Source organism: Zonotrichia albicollis, chromosome 6, assembly GCF_047830755.1.
Source record: "Zonotrichia albicollis isolate bZonAlb1 chromosome 6, bZonAlb1.hap1, whole genome shotgun sequence".
Classification (NCBI taxonomy): Eukaryota; Metazoa; Chordata; class Aves; order Passeriformes; family Passerellidae; genus Zonotrichia; species Zonotrichia albicollis.
This window is the reverse complement of record NC_133824.1, coordinates 8,395,986-8,412,671: the sequence shown is the minus strand read 5'-3', so window position 1 is coordinate 8,412,671 and position 16,686 is coordinate 8,395,986. Positions and strand designations below refer to the sequence as shown.

The following is a 16,686-nucleotide window of genomic DNA, read 5'->3' as shown; positions in this document are numbered from 1 at the left end:
ATGAACTCACCTTAATGTTGCATTTTTTTATAACTTCCACTAATCCAAACGTTTGCTTCACAAGTCATGTGTAAGAAAGAGTTTGCATGGTTTATATTCCCAGGATCCCATTATAGTAAAGCTCAAAAACAGTTCACTCAAGTATTAGTAAAACTGAAAGGTAAAAAAAGTCCAGATTCCCAGCTGATAATAAATCACTCCATGTCAAGCAAAAAAAATTCTGACCTCTGCTGTCCAGCATTACTCATGAAAACAAGAACTACAGAAATAAATATAGTTAATAGAGTAGTAATAGAAATATAAATTCTGCTATCTAAAGGCAGATGGCACAAAGAGTGCACATCAGATTACTAAGTCTGCCTCTATACAGAAGAAAACTTCTGCATTGGACCCTTACTACGCATTGCTCTCCCCACCATTCCCTTGCAATAGAATTTTGTAACCTAAGCCAGCTTGGTGTCAGAGAGATTTATTTGGTGTATGCACCTTTTGTATAATTATTCAGTTATTACTCCTATAATGCACAGCATTATCTGGAATAAGTCTGCATGACAGTGGTGAACCTCCAAAGTAGCTTACGTTTCTTCTTATAATCCCCCACTCAACCTAACTCCCTTGTGAGATCTGAGAGGAATATTATTCATTCTACAGACAGAAATTTAGAAAGAAAAAAGAAGTCCAACATTTCATAGAGAATTAGTAAGACAGCAAGAAGCTGAACTCAAATTGTAAAACCTAGACAGTGCCTCAGTAGCATGAGCAATACAAAACATTTCAGCCCCATCCAATCTTCTGAGAATGTTTGCCCAAGATACAAGGTTCTAAGTTGCCATGGAGGAGATACAGAAAAAACTGGCCAATTTTTTTTTTTTAATTCTGTTTTGGTCTACTTTTTAGACAAGTGTTAACAAACAGAACCACAAACAACTCTTTCAAAGCCCCTTTGTTAGAACTGAACCTGCTGGAACATAGCACATATTCAGGTTCCTTGCTTTGATTTATTCCTACTGCATGAACAGAAAGAGAAAATAATGAAAGCTGCTACGTGGCATTTGCATTTTGGCATGTAGGAATCCTCCTAAAATAAAAATCCAGACAGACATCTAGAAATTGAATATGCCAACAAAACAGCACAAGTGAGTGAGAGATCTTCTTATTACAATCCCCCTCATGTTTTCAATAATTTAGTTTTCAACTTTCTTGATCCTTTCCATGCAAACTTCTCACTACTTTTTCACTATCAGACTTCCATACTGCACAGAATCTCATTTTGTAGGCTAAAAAGAGAGAATGAAACTTCTAGGTTTTCAACAAACACCAGTGAGAAAAACAATGAGACAGCTACTCCAATTAATGGCACAAACACCATTTTTAGTAAGTAAGGTTAAGCTTTTAGGTCAAGATTAAAATTGCTTTTCAATTCGATTTTAAAGTCATATTATTAACTTCAGTAGATCTACACGTACATGTAGTAATAAAACTAGATTCCTTTGACTGCAAGATCAAGCTTATCGTAATAAAGAGTTTATGGAAAACTCAAAAATTAACACAGACAAAGGTACAATGGTATTTTAAAGAAATCAGAGGTGATTCATCACAATTCCATGGATAGAAACTGTGTTTTGCAATACAAAGTTTTGATTCTTACATCACATCCCATGCTTCCACAGAACAAACAGTTCTTAATAAATCCATTAACTGGCATGTTTGGATACCTGGAGCTTCTGTGGGTCACAACTGGAACCATTGCTCCCACTGGAAAAGTCTAAGTTTCTTTAGAGACATGTACTGCAACTTTAGGTAACTCCTATTGGTAATCAAAAATGTTTTTAAATCCCACTTTTTACAAACCCAGATCTAGTTTAACTCCTACATTCCACTATGCAAGCTAAAATCTTTAATAGTGACTTCCCAAAATTATCATTAAAAAATGCAAAATAAAACAAAACCTTACCAAGATCCCATTGTGGCAGTAGAGATATTTACACATGGAAATAACACAAATAAATAAGCATTTGTAAAGTCTTGGGCAATATTATCTTTAGACCTAGCTTTTATTTGCAAATTAAGTATGCATTTTAAGACCTAACAATGACTAAATACAGACGTGATGACATTAAAAATCCACTCAGCAAGACTTCCTGCATAGAACATAACAAAACACTTCAAATCTAATTTTCAGCAATTTAAGAACTAATTTTTAGTGCTGTTGTGTTGTAATTCAATATAATTTACAGAGGTCAAATATGCATCCATAGCAACAGGGTGGAATCTCCAAAATGCAATAGCTCCATAAAACCAAACCATCCAAGAAGAGGAATCCATTTGCTTTTACCCTTCCTCCTTTGCTGCACCGAGGAACGAGAGGCTGAATTTCTTTTTCGTCAAGCCAGCAGTAGCTGTGAAACTCTTAGCCCCCTGAAGGAGTGGCTCACACCAAACCATGCTGAATTGCTTCCTCAGCAGCTGTTCCTACATCTTGGCGTGGTGAGAGGTCGCTCAGAATGAGATACCTCATCTATGTGGAAACACTGACATTAAAAAGTCGCCTGAGCAGACAGGTACTAAGACTGGCTCTATCACACTAACACCTGCAGTATGCACCGTGTTATAACACCCACAAAAACATGGATACATCACGAAAAAATAGGAAAAAGGCAAGCAACACAGCACCTGATGCTTTCTTGTGTCACTTGAAGTAATGATGAGCGTATTTGAAAAAACAATTGGTCTAAACTAGGTGAGATTTAATAGATACAGGTGAGTTTAGGCATTGGCCATAATTAAGAAAAATCAGCTCACTACCACTTAACTTTGAATGAAAGGCACAGCCTGAAGTTGTCGGGCCAGAGATCGTCTGAATTGGCTTTACACTTTCAGGTTATTTGTTTTAACTTTATGAACAGTCTTTTAAACAACGAGAGAGGATCTTCCTAAACACACCATGGGGAAGCCGCCGTGGTTCCTCTCTGAAATGATAAGCTCTGAGCTGGAGAGTCACAGGGAAAAAAGCAAAAGGAAAACGAACTTGAATTTTAAGGGGGGAATAGACGACTCAACTACGAGGCCCTCGCAGAGGGAAGAGTAAAACGAGGCCAGGCTGTCACTGCTTTCGTAATTGCAAAGGTGCTGCCTCAAAGGGGAGAAAACTTCCATTAGCAACTTCCTCTGAAACACCCGAAAAAAAGCAGCACACAAGAGGTCGTACTCCCCTTGAGTGCAATCCATCTGATAATGTCTAAAATTTATTAACAACAACTTTAAGCACCGCTGAAGAGAGACGGTTTCTCAAACGAGGGTCAAAGACGAACGCTTTGGAAACCCAACAAGGCTCAGCCGCAGGGAGACGGGGCAGAGCCATCAAGTGTGGGGCCGGGTTTGCTTTGCCTGCTGGTGTTCCCAAGGGCACGGTGGCCGAGGCGGGGGCAGCCGGGGCGGGAGAGCCGGGGCAGAGGAGCCGCAGCGCTCCCGGCCGGGAGAAGCGAGCGGGGCCGGACTGCCGCGGGCGGCCCTCGGGAGGAGAACGGGGTTCGCTCCCGGCCTCCTCGGGCTCCTAGCGGGCTGATCCCGTACCGGGCTGCCTGGCTGGGCCTCGGCCGCTTCCCCCCGGTGCGAGACCCGCCATCGCTGCCCGGGCTGCGGAGAGCGGGCCCGCCAGCGCTGCGCTCCGCCGGCTCTCACCCCGACACCGCTGCGCTCCGCCGGCTCTCACACCGACGCCGCACCCCAACACGGGACTGCCCGGCGAGGCCGCCCTGCTCCCGGGGATCCGCGCACCGCCGCTCCCCGCTCCCTTGTCCCGCTCTCTCCCTCTCCCCGCGGCGCAGATTGAACAAACGCGCCGCCGTCTACCTGTGCAACACGTCCGCAACACATTTTATTTACACGGAATTAGCTCGGGGCATTGTACATTATATACAGATATTTTCCCCCTCCAACAAGGCAGATCTTGTGCAAGATTAGTAGCATCCTCTGGAGCGTGTCCGACAGTCCACGGGAAATGTCCCCCCCACTTAGAAGTATCAGCTGTCAGAATCCAAGTCACTTTTCCCGTCCTCTTGTCTCTTCTCCGGTGACGTTTTAGACGCTTTATTCCACTTTTGTGCGTTTTCTGATTCCTCCGAAGACGATCGCTTTTGCCTCCTCCACTTCGCCCGGCGGTTTTTGAACCAAACCTGTTGCGTTAAGAAATTAAATTATTAGAGGGAAAAATAAAAATAAAACTGTGTAAACCCGGAGCTGACCTCAGCCCCTCAGGAGCCCTGCCGGGGCCGGTGTGGGAGGCCGCGCTCGGACAGACGGACGGACCGACAGACGGAGGGAGGCGGGGGAAACAGCCGCTCGGGTGGGACCGGCCGGGCGCCTTCAGGAGGCACAGCCGCCGGCCGACAATCCCTCACAGCCCTGGGACAGGCTCGGTCGGCTGGCCCAAGGAAGGGCACTTGGGAAGAATAAAGAACTTTCCCTCTGCCCCCGCAAAGCGGCTCCGCTGGCAGAGCCGGGCTGGAGCCGCACCGCGATGCATCCGGCTCGGGCGCCTTTGAGTGCGAATGGGAGGGTTGAAGAAGGAAAAAGAAAGCAAAGTACCTCCACTTTTTCCTCTCTTAAGTGCACCCTTCTGGCCAGCTGTTCCCTCGTGCCCACATCTGGGTATTTCGTTTCCTGGAAGAGGTTTTCCAGCGCTTCCAGCTGCTCGTCAGTGAAGATAGTCCGGTGCCGCCTTTTTCGCCTGCAGTGCAGCTGGTTCAGTAACTGCAGCTCCGTCCGGGACAAAGTGCCCACGTTCATGTAGGGCAACATCTGATGGGGAACAGGGGACATCAGGACTGACCCAGTGCCCTCGTAACCTACGGACAGACAGACGAGTCGACGATAGGCTTTGCATGAGATCGCTGCTTCCCCCCACTCCTGTCCCGTCCCATCCCGAACAGAAATTGCCCCCTCCCGCCGCCCGGCCGCTCTCCCGCGGGCCGCCAGCTCCCCGCCACCGCTCGGGCCCCGGGCTGCGGGAACAAAGGGGGCCCGTCCCGTCCCATCCCGTCCCGTCCCGTCCCACGGGGGTCGCCTTACCTGCGGGGGGCACGCAGGAACACTGCTGAGCACCCAGCGGCGGCACGGCCCCGCAGCACGAAGGGCCCACGGGGGACGCGGGCACATGCAGCTGCCCGTAGTAGTAGTTGTTGTAGCCGAGCCGGGATCCAGTGACGGCCGGCGGCAGCGCGGAGGCGGGAGCCACCGCCCGGGAGTAAAATCCGCCGTAGTCGGAGGCGCTGCCGTAGAGCGAGTCCCCGTGGAGGCTGGGGAAAACGACGGGCGCGGCGCTCGGGGGCAGCAGCACCGAGTCCTTGCAGCGAGGTCTGGCCGCCAGGATATTGTCGATGCTGAACATGCTCACAGGCATGCCCCAAAGCGTGCGGGGCAGGGCGGCGGGGACCGGCCGGGGGAGGGAGGGAGGAGGGCGGGAGGGAGGGTAGGTGGTGGCCGGGGAAGGGGGGGGGAAGAGGCTGGAAGGACGCGAAATCGAAACTTTTCGGATAAATTTGAAAAAGGGATCGGAGCGAAAAGAAAAGAGCCTTTTCCGAGGGCAGCTTGCGGGCAGAGTGTGCGTGTGTGTCTGTGCGCGCGTGTGCGGTGTGTGTGCGTGTGCGCAGGATCCACCCCTGGAACTTTCCCCCCTCAACTCTCGCCTGTTTACTGATCTCAACCCAGAGGGCTGCTCGGAGTATAATCCATCTGAACCTCTTCCCTTTTTTATACCCAGGCGACGTCATCCTGGATTTAGTTCCTGGTAATATGCAGATGACAAACAAAACCAGATTTGATTTTTTTTCTCCCCTTTTTTGGTGGAGAAGAGGTGGGGGTTACACAAAGGAGTGAAAGCAGCCCAAGTCTGTGTATTGAGAATTAATGAAATTAACGTAATCCTTTCCATTAGTGGGCTTTTTAGAAAGGCCCCAGATTTAGGCTTGATCTCTGCTGCACCGGCTAATTGCCCAGGTTAATCTTATTAATGCCATTGTGTAGAAGTGGTTAGCAGCTCCTAGTCTTGTCTATTATGCGCCTACTTTGATCGTGTTAGTTCACATTAGTGGGTGCGATTTCCTCTGTCTAAGGCTCAGATTCATTATTTATGCTTCGAACTGCTTAAGAAGCACTTTAAAAAAAAAATAAACTGCCACATAAACATGCAACGCGCCCCCACTCCAAGTGTTTCTGTAGCACGATTTGAATCTTGCATCCCCGGCTCGGAGGACTGAGCGGGCATTGAAGAGTATGTGTTTCTGTGATTTAAGGTTTATGCAGTGAAGCAACAACGTCTTCACTGAGTAACTGAACTATTTTATTTTTACTATTTTCCTAGGTCACCTGGCGGAACAAGGACACATGAATATTGTAAACTTCTATCTCTCTGTTTTCTTTCTTTCTTTCTTTCTTTTTTCTTTTTTAACAGATTCAGACAGGTACCACCTTCTATTTTTAATACAAGCCAAGAGACGCAAACGTTAAAGACCAGTGCTATCTCAAATCCCCGGGTGTGGTAGGTATCCCAATTTATTTCTGATCTGTCTTGGTGCCTATTTCTTTTCTTTTCAATCTTTAATTATCTAGCTTAGAAAACAAAGGCCATAAAGTTGCAATGATGCAGAGAACTTTATATTTTGCATGTTCTATGAATTTTTAAATGGACAAATTTTAAATCCCTAAAACTCTTGCTATTAAGAGGTTTGGCTCTCCTGGTAGCTGGCTCTTGTGATTTGCAGAATACTTCGTCTGTCACGACTGTCCCTGGGAATCCACAGGAGGTGAACTGAATAAGATTAGACTATTTACCCCATCAACTCTCCATCAAAGAAGGTAGGAAATTGTACGCATGAAATGAAAACAAGCCATTAGAGTCCGTTTACGAGGAACACATTATTTTTCCTCAACAAAGAATATCCTCGTTAGCGCTTACTCGCACTTTATTTTTAGCCTTTCTTTCCTCTATATTCCAGGATTTAAAACGGCACCTGAGAATGATTTGAAACGTATTTACAGCGAAAGACTTGTATAAGCGTTAAAAAAAAGAATGCCAAAACTAAATTCTCGCTTTGTTGATACTTCGCAATGTGTTTAATTAGCTGCATCGGTTTTTGCTTCAATTTATCTGCCTAACCATTTCTTTACGCCTTTGGCATTTAGACCTGAACTTCGTGCAAGTTTTTCAAATTTGATGGAAAGTGAAACTATTTGACAGAGGGTTCGGCGGGTTTTTGGTTAGATTTGAGAAAATTTTTTTTCTGTTGATATTTTGAGAGTTTTGTTTAATTTTTTTTTTGTTTGTTTGAGGGTGGGCTCGGAGAGGGAGTTTCGGTTTGTCGGGGTTTTTTGGTCAGTAATTCCCTGAGTGCAGCCGGTCACGCTGCATGCAGAGCAGCGCCTGCTTAATGCCGCCATCGGGATGCTCCTCCACGTCCTCGGCGGCTCTGCAGCAATGCGCCGCAGCATCCCTCGGGCGGCCTGCGGGGCTCGGGGTCCCGGGAGAGCCGGCAGCGGGACACGGCCCGCTCTGCTCCGCATCGACCCGTCAGGAGCATCCCGGGGGCTCGGGGCGGCGGGGACAGCGCTCAGCCGGGACTGCCGCCCCTCGGGAAACAACCCGGGTGAGCCCCAGAGCCCGCTCCTGCCGTGGGGACACCCTCGGTGGGGACACCCTCGGTGGGGACACCCGGCTTCTCGGGTGTTCAGCATCACTTGCGTCAGGGTTCATGTCCGCGCCTGTCCGGCTTCTCCCAGGTGGTGTCAGCACCGCGGGACACGCGTGGGCACCGGAGGGGCCGCGGCGCTGGCGGAGCACACACGGCCCGGGCCAGACGGACGCTCGGCTTCCCCAAGAGTTTTCTGCTCCCCTGACGGATGATCCACCATGCTATAACGCCTACCTTTATTCTTAATTTGAAAATTATATTTTCTAAATAACTTGTTCCCCCAGTGAGGAAGGTCTCTTTTATTTTGTTTTGTTTTGTATTAGAGTCGTTTTGCCGTGAAACCCCCGGTTTTGATACCCCCTTGGCAAAACCCGCTCTCGGAGTTTCTCATTTCCCGTGCGCTCTTCACTAACCTGGCAAACGGAAAATTGTGTTAAACAAACAATCAGTTGTCGCACAATGTCGGGGTGAAATTGTAATAACAAATGAAACACAAGCAAATTGTGCTGCATAGTGTTGCTAAGCAATTGTTTGTTACGGGAGGGTGGTCACAGCATGGGTTGAAAGAGGGATCTAAAGAGGAGCATAGCGCTGGGCAGAGCAAGCTGTTAGGCATGAAATACGGTAAACACCGCGCTGATTTTCAATATTATTACCCAAACACGATTCCATACAAAGCAATCACCATACACAAGTCTATGAAAATGCGCTTGGAGAAAACGGACATATTTTTTTCTTTTATTTTAATACATTAAAGAACAATTCCGGGGATGCAAAACGCACCCACCGCCTTCCCGGCGGAGCCTTTGGCCGGCTGGAACGGTACCGGGGCTGCCGGCCGGGAGGGGCCCGGGGCACCCCAGCTCGGCTCGGCCCGGCCCGGCCCGGCACGGCACCGCTCGGCACGGCACGGCTCGGCAAGGCCCAGGCTCGCCGTGCGCAGCGGGTCCGGCTGCGGCTCCCGCCCCACGCCAGGGGCAACGAGGGCTGAACCGGGGGCTTGGGGATGAGCGGCAGCGAACGGGCGCTTCGCGGCACATCTCTCTCTTAGAAATGCCATCACCCTGCAGCGCTCACCCACGTTTGTTTCAAATTGATTGCATCATTGCTTCACCAGGAAAAAAAAAAGTATAAAAGTCATACAATGCGAAATTACCGTAATTTGTTCCCAGAATAAACTTATCTTGAACTGATTAGGAGAGTCAGTCATTTGAAAACGAGGCAGAAAAGCGGTTGGGTTTTTTCTGAAAGCTTCCCTCTAACAATATCAGCTTCTAAAGTTTTCATTCATATAAACTTTATTAATGAAGATCTTTTATTTAAATGTCAAGAGGATTTGAAATTTAGAGTAAATTATGAAGCATGCATGTCTTGCCAAGTCATGGGTCAAATGCATTTGTGAAAAACTGCTAAAAGAGCATATGGTTTTGAATTTTTCTACAATGACTAGTGTTTAAATAAATTGCTTGTACTGCTTAACTTCATGTATAATTTTGACAGAAATTGGCCTATAGCCTTTTGATATGTAAACATTTCAGGCTTTTATGCGGTATAAAAAGACACTTGCTTTTTGGGATCAGCTAAAGCAGTCACCCTGTAATTCAGAAAACTGGCACCTAACGTTACATTCTTGCTGCATTTCAACTTTCAAGTGGCAGCATAAAGGGGGGAAGGAAAAGGGACATTTCAAAAGCAATTGGAATTAAAAACTGCGAATGAGGTGGGAATGTGCCACTCACTGTCTGATTGAAATGGATAAACCTTAGCACTAAGAGAATTCTCAGTCCTGTTTTCTAAAAAACAACAGAGGAATCAGTGAAAACAGTCTTCAACGTAGCACAGACCTGACTCGCATGTCAAATTAATGCCTTAAAACAAAGTCTGTCTAAAGTACAAATAGGTGTGATGAAGAAAACGCAGATATCCCTTCTGAATTCCGTCAGCTGTTTCTCCTCTACAAACTATCTTGGGCTTTAAAAATTGAAACAGACTTTTATACACGGAATATTGCATACAAAGTATATAAACATACCACTACCCTTTGAAATGCCACTTTGCTAGCTTCATGTTCACTTGCATTTCACCAGTTCTTAAGTCTTTTGCAGTTTTTGCTCCAGTAAACATTCCATTGACTTCAATTAGTGTTTTGTTTTGGTGATGTGTTTTGGTTTTTTGTTTTGGGCTTTTTTTAGTGTGTGTCGGGGGGGGGGGCGAGCGTTGTGTGGTTTGGGTTGTATTTTTTTTTTTCTTGTGAAGAGGAGGCTAGAATGTGCTAAGGGCTTCAGGATACAGCCCATAAAAGTAGTGGAGTCACTCAGTTTTAAGTGTGCTTAAACTAAAATGATTTTGTACACGTATAAATCCACCAAGCTACTGAATAAATTCATTTATTACTAATATATCTGTCTGACATAAATAAACCTCCTAATGTTGATTAGATGGATAAGCCTAGCACAGTGCTAGACAGAGCAGGACCTGGATAGTTGCCTGGTGCCAGACAGCTCAATGTGTTTATTTCCTGTGTGCTTTAGCGGGGACTCAGCTGAAGTTGGAAAAAGGTTTAAATGAACTATATAATTTCAATCCGTTACTGTAGTAACATTTGTATTTATTGTATATGTCAGCTAGTCATACACAGAGTTCTCAAGATACACTACCCCCTTTGTTAGTGGTCAGAGGTGATTTTTTTTCAGAATTGTAATGAGTCAACATAGACAAATTTTGTTATAGACAAATCAGATGCTGTAGCAATTTAAAAGCTGGTACGGGTTCAGTCTGATTTGATATAAGCTAGTGGAGAAAGTAAAATCTCTTGTAGGTTTCCGTGAATTTGAACAAAGGCCAATGAGATTTTTTTGCAGGTTTCATATGTATTCCGGCTAACAGCATACTTGGCGAATGAGGATATATGACATCAATGACTCAGCAAGAAAAGACTTTTCATCTTAACAGAGAAATATGCATCCAAACTGAGCAGATTGTTGCAAAGGAGAATCTTTTGACATAGTGCACCTTTGCAAGGGGACAATGGGAATACACTTTGGGTCCTTGGCTGCAATGGCAGGAGTCAACAGGAGGTTGCCTTGGTACTTGGAAGCTTTTTTTCCCATCAAAAGCAGTTTGAGTGATTTTCTTTACTCAAAGATACTGTGATCAAACCCATTCAAGGTCAGGAAAGTGGGATGATCTGGACATCTACATTAAGGAAACATTCATTCCAAGGGAGGTGCTGGAGAGGCTGACATAGTGGCTCTGTTGCACACCCATGACTGACCCAGGTTTACAAAGTGCTTCTCAATCACAGTACAGCCAGTAGCCAACATTTCTTCTGGAAACTGAACATACTGTGGCAGTGTGCTTACCAGCTTCCAGACAAAATGGCTTCACTCTAACCTATTAGCACTTTAATTTTCTCTGTAAGGATGAGCTAACCCTAATTCCCCATGTTATACATACAGTCACACGTAATGGTGGAGAGGGAGATCTGTGTATCTGTTCCCTACAAACACGATGCATAATTTGTGCTCTTTATGCTATTAAATCACTTGCTATGCCAGGGTTCGTGCTATTATAAGTTGAGTAATTTAAAAAAAGCAAACTAAAAACCAAAGGACCATTTTCCCAACTGGTAAACATAAATCAGATGAAGACTTCTATTGTTCATTTACCTTTTTCCAATAACTGAACTAAATTTTTGGATCATCATGTACCACACTGGATTTTAAACCACAACAGCTCCTGAGCACACACAACTACAAATCAATGGGAATTGTATGTGGTCAGCATTTATCATCCCACCCAGGCATTATTACATTGGCTAAAGGTCTTCTCTGTAGTATAAAGTGTAAATACATAATGCCACCAGAACCTCTCCTTTCTCTGAAAAGGTTCTGGAGGTTGCACCCAAAGTAACTTTTCATTTGTAATGCAAAGAACCTCAAAAGTCTTTGCAAGGGAGTTAGAGCAACAAAGTCAGCCTTAAAAACAAATAAATCAACTGTACAAAAAGACAGCTACTGCATTGTTTTCTGTACCATGCACATGATGTATGTCCAGACTTTCATGACTTTCAGGAGATTTAGAGTTGTGGATATGACTGTAGTCTAATCTAACAGTGTTTACCATGGTGGAGCTAGAACTGGAGCCCAATCCCACATTTGTGGAATTCTGCTGGGTACTTGCCAGTGATTTTGAATCAGAAGTGAAATAGAGAGTATCTTCCAGCTAAAAGTCACATTATCATTTCCAAACACTATATGACTGAAACCACTTTTTTTAATGAAGTGTGTCAGATACATATAATGAATACATATTATTTGAATTTTTTATAAATCCAGGAAATAGTATTAGTAATGAAGGTCAAAAGTACAAAAATAAAACCAACAAATCTATAGTGGATAAATATATAATAAAGGGTAACAGATTTGAAGTAGGCGAGGCAAATATGCCAGAAGGAACTACAGAAATACTATCTTGGTTAGATGATGTTTTGATAATACCATTGAAATAAATATAATTATAATCTGTTTCAGTGATCAGTGCTTACATTAGGTGAAAAACATCATCCAATGAAGCAACTGGAGTGGAAGAGTTATTGTATTTACCTACTAATGTTCTCAACTTTAATCTATGTCTCTATCTTGCTGTCAGTAAACCACATCCTCATTTGTGTTCTAATTTAGGCAAAAATTGCCTATTTCCTGCAAAGATCATTTGTAGAACTCAACACAAGACTCAAACCACTAGATGACAGAACTAAAAAGTTGTGTTTATATTATGTTTGGATTTGTTTCTTTTTAGTATTTCTAAAGACAATTTTATTTGCAATATTGATATACTTAAGTGTTTTGACACTTTTCTGAAAGCCTCCAGAAAATATTAAATTTAGATACGTTTAACTTGAGGTCTGAATTAATTTATGGTTATTTTCTTCCCAACTAGCCATCTAATCCCAAACTAACCAGAACTAGATTTTTGAACTTCTGTGATGCATGTTCACCTTTAGCTGAAAGTTTGCAACATGTACCTTTTACACTTTGAATGCCATCTAATGAGACAGGGGTTTTTTTTTCATAATTTGGGATTATACAGTATTTTGGAGCAACAAGTATGTCTTCTGCTCCTATGAATCAGGAATATTATGCCAGTATTTATCCATTTCCAGCTGTCTCTAGACACTTTGCCTTTGGGTTTCTATTTTCTTTCTAATTCCTATGCACTGCTTTCTCACAGCCTAGTCTTCAAACTTTTGTTTCTGAAGGGAACTCAGTTTTTTTTTTTTTTTAATGAAAATGTAAATTCAGAGGGTTTTTGATGGATTTGTTCCAAAGTTTTAGTAAGATATGCAAGATCATATTCTGGGCCTGATGCCTGTTTCAAGAGGTCAATATGCTGTGTAGTTAGATGAAATTCTGGACTAGGAACTGAGCAGAGAACACGATACAGGAGCTAAAAGTCAGGGATGTTTCCTTTCTCAGAAGTTTTATTGATGGCATCCTCTTTATTTCTGTGCTGATGTGGCACAAGATGCTTTTGGGAGTGAGGATGAATCCTGTTTCCATTGGTAAATATTCTCAGGGAGAGGGAATAATAACTCTTTCCCCATTCTGCCTCTTGCAGTCGATACATCAACATACATTAGCAACTGATTTGAGGATTAAATGTGCTCAAAACTGGATGGATGGGTGGATGGATGGATGGATGGATGGATGGATGGATGGATGGATGGATGGATGGATGGATGGATGGATATATGCATTTCTTGGGCCAGTTCTTCACTGCGGCTTAGCCTCAGGGTAGTAAACATGTATTTGCTACCATTTTTTGAGAAAATCCAGTGGACATAAGGTATTTTAGGAAAGATCTAACCAAGGAACGTCAGTGCATAAAGAATGTGAATTTATAGAACACTCTGATCTACTCTTAATTTTCTCATGGAAAATGTTTTTTACTGGGGCTGTTTTGAGTCTTTCAGCTATATTATTATGTGTACAGTGAGCATCTGCACTGCTTGAAGAGGAGAGTGAGTTGCAGATCTTTTCCCTTCATAATCCTAGAGAGATACCACAGTTCACAGAGCAGGCTTCCTTTAAAGTGAGCTGTGGGCTTCTACCACTTCTTATTAATAAGTGACCCAAAAATAAGCGAAGGCATTCCACTTAGGAGTAAAAGTCCCACTGAGACTGCAGATGTTTTCAGAACACCAAATTGTAGCTCAATAACAGCGCTCACAATAACTGTCTGCAGAAAGTTTTCGTTTCCAAACCTTTGAATTTCAGGCTGGTTACAAAATTTGCTGTTTTGAACAGGGTGTGGAGATGGATTTGAAACAGCAGTTAGTGACAGCAACATCTACCCATTTTCATCACTAATTTGGTACTCTATCTGAAAGGTTATCTACTTGTGCATCTTTAAATATTGCACAACCCATGACTAGTGTCATGTGAAGTTCCCGTGTATATTCATTTTGTAAAATACATAAGACAAAACTTTTAAAAGTTTGAGATAACTTTCAGAACCTTTGCAACTCAACCAGTTTTCCAACACACACACATATTCTCAGTCTGCCTAAAGCAGGTAGTGCAGTGTTTTGGTTTCTTTTGATTGAAAAGTATTTTCTTTACAAAGACATCTTAAGGCATCAGTCATCAGATGACTAATGCTTTAGTCTAGCCATTAGAGTTTAAATCCCACTAATTTTAGGTTTTCCTAACCTCAGCATGCCCTATTTCAGCAAAAAGAGACTGGTCCATGTTGAAACATTAGCAGGATCCAGGGAAACCAGAGAACAACTTTAAATATTTTGTACAAATATTCCCTAGTCTATACTCTGGCCCAACAACTGGATTCCTAATTCTAAAATGATTTAAACATGAGCATCAAGTTCTGGAAAGAGCTATGTTGAAAGAAATCTGACTTTCTGATCCACAGAATGCCTTGACTTCAGAACTGGCTGTGGTTAACAAAAGCATTAGCTTGACATGCCCTTTGCTTGCTCTGTCCTCAAAGGAGGAGTGATACACAAACAGTCCTCAGTCAGTGTCTTAAATTTTCTGGGCTATATTCCACACTTGGTTGTGTTGCATGTTGTGCAGTCTCAAACAAGGCTCAAGGAGGAAAATTGAAACATTCACTCTTAAGCAATACCAGAGTTAGGCTGTGCGCAGCAATTCCACCAACACACTTATTCTGAAATCATTGAACTGGTTCTGTCTCTCTATTAAAATCCAGATAAGAAAATCTAGCCATTGAAAATATAAGATTCTGAAAATGCATTTGAATTTTCTACCTGCTTACTGCATGTAGAGGAATTCTGTGCTGAGAGTGACTGCAATAATATAGACATTGTTCTTAAAGAGAAAGAAGCATGGGACATCAAGTTGCATAATTTTAGTATTTCCTTTCCTGTGGGTTGCTTGAGTACCATTGACCTGTCCATCCTACACAACTTCCCTCTCACCCTCCCTGTGCTGTTAGTCTGGCTGCTGTCTGTCACTTCAAACTGAAGGCTGATTTCAAACACCCTCACGCCTGACTGGTAAAATACACACTCTTCTCTGATGTGTCATTCACAATATTAATTTAAAAGGACTCAAATGGAGCCTTGCTCTTACAGATTGAAGAAAAGTAAAAGTACAGGAAAAGTCTATTGTTTTGGCAGTAGGCTGCATTTTTCAGAGTGATGCATTGATAAGAAAAAATACATGCTACCAGAAACAACTCAGAGGTTTTCCTGTTAAAACCACTCATTGCTTGGTGGCACTCTAAACAGGGCAGAGTAAGGGACAGTAAAAGGCATTCAGTAAATGAAAACACATTTAGCATTCATGCCATCCTACACAGGACTTTAATATAAAAACACATGCTAACATGTATAGCTATCACTACATTTCAGGCAAGAAGAAAGTGTCAGTGCATTCAAATTTATAGCACCAACAATCCACTCATACAGCAACCAGCACAGATTTCCTTGGATATGTCTGAACTTGTGTTTATAATGCACACAAACTCAGAATGCCAGCTGCAGGAACTTGCAGGCAGTAATCCTCACGGGCTACAGGGAGCAACATGACTTCTGTTACGATCATTTCTATAGCACCAGTTTATAAAATCTGCATTTTTTTTGGAAGATTAGAATGTGATTTGGTGTTCCCAAAGACAAATGGGAAAGTTTGTGTCACTGCCTAGCCAGGGTGAGAGCTGAGCTGTCCTCCTTCCCCTCTCTTGCTGCTTTGTTTTCTAGGACTGCTCTGAAGCAGGGTAGGTGACCCTGAGTGACAGGGAGGCTGCAGCAGCTCAAGCCCCTAAACAAGGTAAACTGGCAACAAACAGACAGAGAGAGAATTTCAGCAAATCTACATTAGCTTTGGTTTTAACAGGAGTTGGATTAGGTTTTAATTCAGATTACATTGCAAATACCTTCCTGTGGGATAACTGGCTAATTGCAAGTCTGGATGGAAACCACAGGATCTCGAGGGTAATTAAAACTCTCAGGAAAGCAGTACTTACTCTTAGGGAAATTACCTTGCTGTTGACACTGGGTGTAAACCACAGGTCCTCCTATTCCTCCTTCAACAGGGCATTAAAATTGGTTGGCAAACATGAAAAGAGCTGAACACTTTAATACCTTTACAGAAAGCTCTGCTAGACATCCTCCTGTTCAGGGTCCAAAGTGCCAGTTTTGTTACTGAATTCTTGTTCTGTACTGACCTTTTAGACCACAGCTACAGTTGTGGTGGTACAACACGTTCCCCAGTAATGTTTTCTGCCCCAAGCAAGTTGTAGATTATCAATATAATGTTAGTGTCATTTAATTTTAAATACTATTTTGAGATAGCCTTTGCACTAGCTAAGTGCTATGAACCACGGATTTCTGGTTTAACTATGCTGGTTGTAGCTGAATTCAACTGAATTCAAATGAATCAAATGAAATTAATTAAATGAAATTTGAATCAGCCCCTCCAGAAAGGAGAGAAATAATACTGGGCTCATACAAGGT

General features: G+C 43.3%; 1 protein-coding gene across 1 annotated transcript; it reads right to left on the bottom strand.

Annotated features, from left to right (window-relative positions):
• Positions 1 to 1,187: 1,187 nt before the first annotated feature.
• On the bottom strand, positions 1,188 to 5,771 carry GSC (goosecoid homeobox). Its single transcript, XM_005483187.4, is given in 4 exon segments — positions 1,188 to 4,175; positions 4,588 to 4,847; positions 5,071 to 5,495; positions 5,497 to 5,771. Coding segments are annotated over 4 exon segments (1,113 nt in total). The 3' UTR covers positions 1,188 to 4,022.
• Positions 5,772 to 16,686: the final 10,915 nt, after the last annotated feature.